General features: G+C 37.1%; 1 protein-coding gene across 3 annotated transcripts in view; it reads right to left on the minus strand.

The window, feature by feature from the left end:
• The window catches only part of samd10b (sterile alpha motif domain containing 10b), a 98,066-nt gene extending 92,198 nt beyond the window's left edge, over positions 1 to 5,868 (minus strand). Inside the window, exons 1-3 of one of the 3 annotated variants that reach the window (XM_058762317.1) lie at positions 5,767 to 5,868; positions 5,515 to 5,648; positions 3,827 to 3,960 (exon numbers count right to left, since the gene is read on the minus strand). In XM_058762317.1, coding sequence (XP_058618300.1) covers positions 3,827 to 3,893 — 67 coding nt within the window. In that variant the 5' untranslated portion in view covers positions 3,894 to 3,960; positions 5,515 to 5,648; positions 5,767 to 5,868. Of the gene's footprint in view, positions 1 to 3,826; positions 3,961 to 5,514; positions 5,683 to 5,766 lie in introns of those variants that run through there. The other 2 variants (XM_058762316.1, XM_058762318.1) reach the window with 2 other exon arrangements.
• Positions 5,869 to 8,557: the final 2,689 nt, after the last annotated feature.

The following is an 8,557-nucleotide window of genomic DNA, read 5'->3' on the forward strand; positions in this document are numbered from 1 at the left end:
ATGAAAATTATCCCATGATTTAATCACCCTCAAACCATCCTAGGTGTATATGAGTTCCTTCTTTCAAACTAATACAGTCTGAGTTATATTAAAAATGTCCTGACTCTTCCAAGCTTCATAATGGCAGTGAATGGGTTTCGAGATTTTGAAGCTCAAAAAAGTGTGTCCATCCATCATAAAAAGTGCTCCAATAAAAATAAACACAGTTAACAGAAGCTAGAGACTCTGGTTTATAAAGCTTTAAATATGGATATTTTTCTTACACAAACGCATCGATTCACTTCAGAAGGCTTTTATTAACTCCCTGAAGCCATGTGGAGTACTTTTACGATGGATGGCCGCACTTTATTTTGCTTCAAAATCTGGACCACCATTCACTGCCATTATAAAAGCTTGGAAAAGCCAGGATCTTTTAATATAACTCATCTGAAAGAAGAAAGTCATATACACCTAGGATGGCTTGAGGGTGAGTAAATCATGGGCTAATTTACACTTTTTGGTGAACTATCCCTTTAATACCAGGTGTAAACAGGGCCCTAAAACAAAGCAATATTCTAGAAACCATCAACTTCCTGACAACCATCTAGAACACTCAACCACCCAGAAAGGAAGAGAATCCTATACAGTCTGATTTTGGAACAAATTATAATTATCCAGCAAGATTTAAGTTTTTCATAGAGCCATTCTTAAAGGATTCTTATTTGACTCCATGAAATTCTGGTTCCAAATTCTGATGGAAATTCTGTCAGTCCTGTACACATTCCTTTGTTATTTTTGACTAGAGTGGGTGTGAATGCACCTGACGGCGAACTGTCTAACCAGATCAAAGTCAGACACAAAAATATCCACCAATGCTAGCTGTGCAAATATGTACAACAAACATTAAACCTATAATACACAGAGAGTGACGTCTTTTCATTTAAAATCTTTTATCACATAAATGGATCACTGCAAGAAAAAAGCAGGCAAATCTTTTTTTACTTTCTCTTCCCCTGATGTCAGCACAGATGCTGTGTGAACTGCTAAGACACCGTAAGAGGATATTAAGACCAACAGGTCAACAGAACGAGAAGTAAAACCCAAACATACACACAGCAGCACAAAAACATAATGAAAACGCACACACACAGATCAAACATGCTGTATTCTACAAAAATACAAACACACACAAAATCCATTTGAGCAAAATCCTTTGTCTGCTTCTAAAAGATATGATACAAAAGGATGAGGGATAAAGGGATAGATGGATGGATGGATGGTTTAAGGTGGATACAATGCCTGTGAGGACACAAGGATGCTGGCCTAAACACACACACACATTCCACGCCATTTGAGGCAGGATCGCATTTCAAAAGCTTTTGGGCAGGACACCAAATAGCTGTTAAGAGCCCCTCCTTAACAAACATGTGAGAGAAAGCTAATAAAGACCATGTTTATGTGGCTAAAGAAAACAGTAGCTTCCTTTCATTTCACCTCCTTTTCTTCTTTTATTCATTCACTCATGTGAGAATCAGTTTACAGGGACGTAACTTCGGTCATGTGGTAGGGGCGAGATTCTTTAATCTGACCTACAATGCTCTGAGTACAAACAAGATCAAGAGGCTTTAGGACAAAAGCTCCTAAAGGAACAGATTTGGGAGCATTGTTAAAGGAATGTTCAGGGTTCAATATTAGCTCATTTCTATTATCAGCATCTGTGACATACTGTCCATTACCACAGACATAATTTAGACTTTTTTAAATCAAAAATTGTCTATAGGACAAGGCAATAATATTGGATAAACATAAAATACAAACTGTTTTGAATGTAAATGTTATAAATGATAAAATGAGACCAGTAAGGTGAAATTGGCTTCTAACATTTTGTATTCAATACTGATGGCAATTCAAAATATTGCCAAAATTAATTACTGTAGCACTTTGCAATGGCGTGTTTTGACTGTGTCAGCATCTGTTCTGTATGGAAGCCTGTTTCCACTTGCAAATAGAAAAAAAGGTAACTGCAACTTTTTATTTCACAATTCTGACATTTTTCACACAATTCAGGCTTTTTTTTCGTCAGAATTTGAGAATATTAAGTCAGAATTTCAAGATATAAAGAGACGTGCTCTTTTTCTGAGAAAAAAGTCAGAATTACATAAAACAGAATTGCGAGATGTAAACTCAGAATTGTGAAACATGAGTTTATTTCTCACAGTTCTGAAAGAAGTTGAGTTACCCAAAAATAATTAAATTTTCTGTTGAATTCATTTTCAGTATTTTGGTAAAAAATCATTTTGGTGCATCAGTATCCAGTCTTTCAATGAACAGTATAAAAGTAGTCCCACTGTTACTTATACTATTACTTATAAAACTTATATTACTGTTAAAATGATGATTTAAACAACTTTATAGCTAAAATAACACACATGACGGAATGAAAATAAGCATTATAACACAAATATAGCACAAGCTTCACATTTCTGCATTGAAAGCTTTTTTAACTGCTTTCATATAAACTTTCCATTATAAGTGCATACAGTTTTTGTGTTTTATAAACTGATGGACCAAGTCAAAATAATTATAAAATACGATGGAAAAGCTGTTCTTCTCTCAGCAGTTGAGGTGAAAGAATAAATGAACAACATGACTAAATGTAAATGTGAAAGTTATGCTTGCTTTGTTTATTTATTTCTTTTTTAATTCTTTATTTTTGGGAAGTGGAAAATGTGACACACAAGATTTATTTCCATTAAAAAAGTAGCAAAAACGTCTGCTAGGCGACTGAAGCGAAACGGTCAAAATTAATGAAATTCATTATTTGTGTTCTCAAATGACAGACAGAGTAAGAGCAAATGTCTACCAGTCACAGAAAAAAAACAGTCAGTGGTGTTGACAGACTGGTCAAGCATGGAATCGCTTCTGCTGATAACAGGCAAACACACATTGAGCCAAAATATACACTCCCTTCACCCATTGCATGTCAATCTGAGCGAAACGGGCCAGAAATTACTCTCTTTTTATCACTACTGCTCGTTCTCTCTCTCTCTCTCTCTTTCTATTTTTTTGTTTTTTTTTCAGCCATTGTGCGTGTGGTTAGCATCCGTGAGTAGACCTTGTGGGTCTAGCATTTCTAATCCATCTGTATGCATGAATGAGTGACACGCATGTGTCCATGCACTTAATGCATTGGTGGTCCCTTAGGTAGCAGGAAAACAGCCCAGTCTTCGTGCTGCATGCTGGGATTGGTTCAGAGCTGTCGGGTGTGTGAAACAGGGCGAGAGGGGGTTAACCCAACATCTGTGCCTCTCCAGATCTGATGAAGCTTTATATGAGCAGTGACACAAACATGCTTTATGTGAATCAGAAACCAATGTTATTCTGGAAATCTTTTTTATTACAGCCAAGCAATAACTGTATTGTAACCAGAAAATGATATGGCAATATTTGTGCAATAAAAGATATTAAAGCAAACAATCGGTTCTCTGAAGTGTAATTGAGTTGTTTAATCAAACGGCTTGAAAGCAAATATGAGGTTCTCTTGTGTACTCACATATCAGGCTTTCTCTTAGGATGGCTGAGAAAATGTGCTTAAACATTGATAATAGTTTTCTCATAGAATATAACATTAATTAAAACAAGCCATCCTAATTGGGTAAAAAACAACATGTTTGAATAAACATAATTATCTAACATTCCTTGAGGGAGACTTTATGATTATGTAATTTGTTTGCAAATGCAAGTTTTGCTCAAAGGGAACACAACATAATTCTATATAAAGGACATCCTATTCTTGGTACAATAGGTGAATAGTTCAAAAAGGAAATTTTGCTGAAAATGTACTCACCCTCAGGCCATCCAAGATACAGATGAGTTTGTTTCTTCATCAGAACAGATTTGGAGAGATTTATCATTCCATCACTTGCTCTCCAATGGATCCTCTGCAGTGAATGGGTGCCGTCAGAATGAGAGTCCAAACAGCTGATAAAAACATCACAATAATCAGAACCATTCCAGACTATCAATTAATGTCTTGTGTAACAAATCCATTATTAAGATGTTTTTAACTTCAAACTGTTGCTTCTGGCTAAAATATGAGTCCTTTATCCTAATATTGCTTTCTCCAGTCAGTAGAGAAGTACGCACAGAATCATCATTTACAAGCAAAAACAGTCCCAAACAAATATGTTGGATTTTGATATGAGAGAACAACAGAGGATTGGAGGAAGCATTATTATGGATTATGGATTATTTTGGCCGGAAGCAATGTTTTAAATTTAAAACGTATTAATGATGGATTTGTTTCTTACAAACACGCAGCTTTTCACTTTACAAGATGTTAATTGATGGACTGGAGTGGTGTGGATTATTGCAATGTTTTTATCAGCTGTTTGGACTCTCATTCTGATGGCACCCATTCACTGCAGAGGATGAGCAAGTGATCACACATTTCTCCAAATCTGTTCTGATGAAGAAACAAACTCATTTTGGATGGCCTGAGAGTGAGCACATTTTAAGCTAATTTTCATTTTTGGATGAACTATTCTTTTAAGTTACTGAATCTACACTATCACACACGTGAAATGGGAAAGATTTAGGAAAAGGACACGATAAGAAGAAGCCAGGATAAAGTGAGGCAAGGTCTTGCTGTCCGTTTCAGCACCACGCTGAGCACCGCAGATGATTGCATATAATTGCCTGGGGCCAAGGGAAAACATATATTTCTTACGATTACATAAAAGCCCTTGAGATCGCTGAAAGCATGTGTGAATGTTTTCATTCATCATGTAGGATGTCAGGTAGACTTTATGTTTATGTCCAGCTACAAACCCATGAACTCTAGCTGACATTCCCTTCAGCGGGTTTAGCACAATGTCAACATGATGGGCAAAAATACATTAAAAAAACCAACAATGTGTGAGTGTGGCTACACCAATCACCAACTTTCTAACCAAAACATGCACATGGCATTCAGCAAAACCTATAAATAGCATCACAGGATGCAGCAAAAAAGTAAATAATAAATAAAATAATGGTCTTATAGTAGTACACCGTAGTATAGGGAGTAAACAGTAAAACAATAGTCTAAAGAATAGTAGCTACACTGTATAAAAACAAAATAGCCAAATTAAAAAAAAAGTTTTTAACCACTTTGAATTTAACTATGAATGAAACCTAAGTTAAATATTCTAGTAAATGGCGGAAAATATTCTTAAATTTAAAACAAAATGTGAAATTGGATGTAGACAATGATGTTAACATTATATTTTATACTGTAAAGAATTAGCATAATAAGAAATTAGTAAATAGTACTGTTAATATTGTGTAAACAGTGTAAAGAGTTCATTTATAGTAGAGTAGGTATTAGTATACAAAAATATTAGTCTTCAGTCCAGTATAGTATCGTACAGTACACAGCAGTAGTCATAAGTATTGTCTACTGCATTGCATGTCACCATGTAAATAAACGGGACATCGTTCGCATGTGACTGCACTATGAATCACAGAAAAACTGGTTTAACACAGTGAGCTTACCGTCTACAGCCATAGTCGGTACAAACGCGTATCTCTCCGTGATGGCTTTAGAAGGTGTCTGCCATGGTCACCGGTGTCCGGTCCGGGAGAAGAGAGAGCCGGTGCTCCTGAACAACACCTCCGAGCGCACAGATCTGTTGTGGAGCAGGAGAAATCAGCGCAAGCGTCCACATATAAACCCGAGAGAGGGATGACAGTCACTCGGCTCCCAAAGCCTCGGGCAAGTTTAAACTCCTCCCTCTGCTTTCTCACCTTAGTGCTGCTGAACGCACTCACACAGCGCGCGCGATTCACTGATTACACAAGGGGCTCTGGAGATGAATGACAGCATGAAGCCAGAGCAATAAAACACGCCTGTCATTTACACAACATCTAAACCAGCGCGTGCGAGGGAGAGTGGAACATATGGGGCAAACGCGTGAGAGCGCATTACAACATGTTTGTTGACACTTAGGGAAAACACACCTTTACAAGGCTTTTGTCACGGGGTTATTAAATAACACTTAGTAGCTACTTATACTTACAAATATTAATTAAAGCTACAGGTAACTTTTGATAAAAACAGTTAGCCTGAGCGTACAAAATAAATAAATAAATAAAACGAATCTATCTTCCAGTGTCTTCACCCAAATACACCACTTTTATAACGACATTTTAGAGCTTGTCGGGACGGATTTCGCGGGAAATTGCACACTACGTCACTCGTCCATGTGTACAGAAAATACAGTAAAAATTAGCAAAGCTTAAATTTTATTGTCACAACAAATGAGAAAAAATTGACGAAGAACATTTAACAGAGTAGCAGAGCCGAAACACTACCAAAACAACGTTCTTCCACGAGATGCATGCAGTTTTATTTTTTAACCGCTAGAGGCCCAAAAGTTACAAAGTGCCGATTTAGGGCCAGATTTAGCCTACTAAACAGGACAAATTAGCATGAGACCACAATCCTCTAAAAGCGCAAATGGATGGCGGGTGATCTACTAACAATACTGACAATGACTTAACAACCGTATTTCCACACTAACTGTAACTAACAATTTTATACATTATACTTGACAAAATGATCTGTGAAGTATTTTGTTTATAACACAATATAATATTATAGATCACTCAAAAATGCAAATTCTGTGATCATTTACTCACCGTCATGTTGTTCTAATGATGTGTGAATTTCTTTTGTAGAACACAAAACAAATATCAGCAGAAGAATGTCCTTTTGTGTTTACATTTTCTTGTATGCTTCAGTTAAAGGGGTCGTAACATGAGAAATCAAATTTGCCTTGATCTTTTGGCATATAAGAGGTCTTTGTATGCTTAATATATCCTGCAAGTTTCATCACGTCCTGCTCATTATAAACACAACATTTATTTAATCAAGCTCCAAAAACAGCTCGTTTTGGCTCTGGGGTGCAAGATGATGTCACCAGGGCACAAACATTTGCATAAACACCGCCTCCAGAGCAAGACATCAATAAATAGTCTTCTCACCGTAGGCCCTTCCCACTGCCGTTCAGTCGCTTAACGTCTGACTTGATCACGCTGAATGCGAATGTCACGTTGCGTCAAAAGCAAATAGAAATTACAATCGCTGCCGCTATCTTGTCTAGGATACAGTATACAGTATGTGCGTTCACTTTTGGACACAGTCCGCATGCTCGAGTCTGTCGTCAGGACAAATGGAGTGAAAGAACTTTCGCTTTGACACGTTTGGGTTAAACAGCTCGTTCACGTCTTTGTACAGATATCAGAAAGATCCCAGCGTAAGGAACAAGTGGATAGTTTATTTTTAATGGCACCCCAGATGGTGTCTGAGGATTGATCAGAGCATTTTGTTTTGTAAACGAGGCACGGTGTCATGGAAAGGTAACAAAGAAACATTTGTGACCCTGGACCACAAAACCAGTCTTAAGTGTCAATTTTTTATACATAATCTGAAAGTTGAATAAATAAGCTTTCCGTTGATGTATGGTTTGTTGGGATAGGACAATATTAAAAAATCTGAATATTGAGAAAATCACCTTTAAAGTTGTCCAAATGAAGTTCTTAGCAATGCATATTACTAATCAAAAATTAAGTTTTGATATATTTACGGTAAGAAATTTACAAAATATCTTCATGGAACATGATCTTTGCTTAATATCCTAATGATTTTTGGCATAAAAGAAAAATTTATCATTTTGACCCATACAATGTATTTTTGGCTATTGCTACAAATATACCCCAGCGACTTAAGACTGGTTTTGTGGTCCAGGGTCACATTTGTTGAAAGATGATCTGACTGCAGCTGCATCACAAACCGTAAGTAAATGCACATTTCTTTTTAGCATTCATTTTAAATAAACTATATCAATTTTCACTGTATTTTTAAAGTCATATTTTCATTTATGGATCAGGTTGAATTGAAACAATACAGAAAAACAAGTCCCTTAAACAGTTTAAAACAATGAGAAGTGCTGACTCCACTTGAAGCTTTACAACTGGTCCACAACAAGACTTTCTTCTGGGTCACAGCACACTCTTGTGCACTCTGACTCCCCCATTCTTGCAGTTGCACTAGGATAAGTGCCATATCTGGTCTTTAGAAAATGAAGAAAAAGCCTGTTAAGTGCTGCCGTCACGCCTCAGGGCAACACTCGCTTGTCGTGAAGCTGTGGAGGAGGGAGTATCTGAGGCGAGCGTGTAGTGAAGAACATCAGCGCATCAGATAGCTCTTCAGTGGCCCGTTCTACAAAGAAAACCTCCTGCGTTTCCCTCCTGTTTTGACGATCAACAGAACTGTGCCCTAGAGATGCTACTGCACCAAATGCCAGAGAACACGTCTGCTTAAATGAGCTGTATTCAGGTACTGTCATAATTAACAATGATTGCCTTCAAAATATGTGCAGTTACCAGAAGAGATGAGAAGGTGTTTGGTGAAGTGGGTTTCTGAAGTTTAAAGAGGTGTGGGAGAGAGTCTCTGTAGAGTTAACATTCAAACGCGCAGTGATAACAAAGCAGCAGCTCATCGGTGCAGCCACAGCTTCTGTTCGCTTCACAAGAC

The sequence above is a fragment of the Onychostoma macrolepis genome, chromosome 23, assembly GCF_012432095.1.
Source record: "Onychostoma macrolepis isolate SWU-2019 chromosome 23, ASM1243209v1, whole genome shotgun sequence".
In the NCBI taxonomy this organism is placed as follows: domain Eukaryota; kingdom Metazoa; phylum Chordata; class Actinopteri; order Cypriniformes; family Cyprinidae; genus Onychostoma; species Onychostoma macrolepis.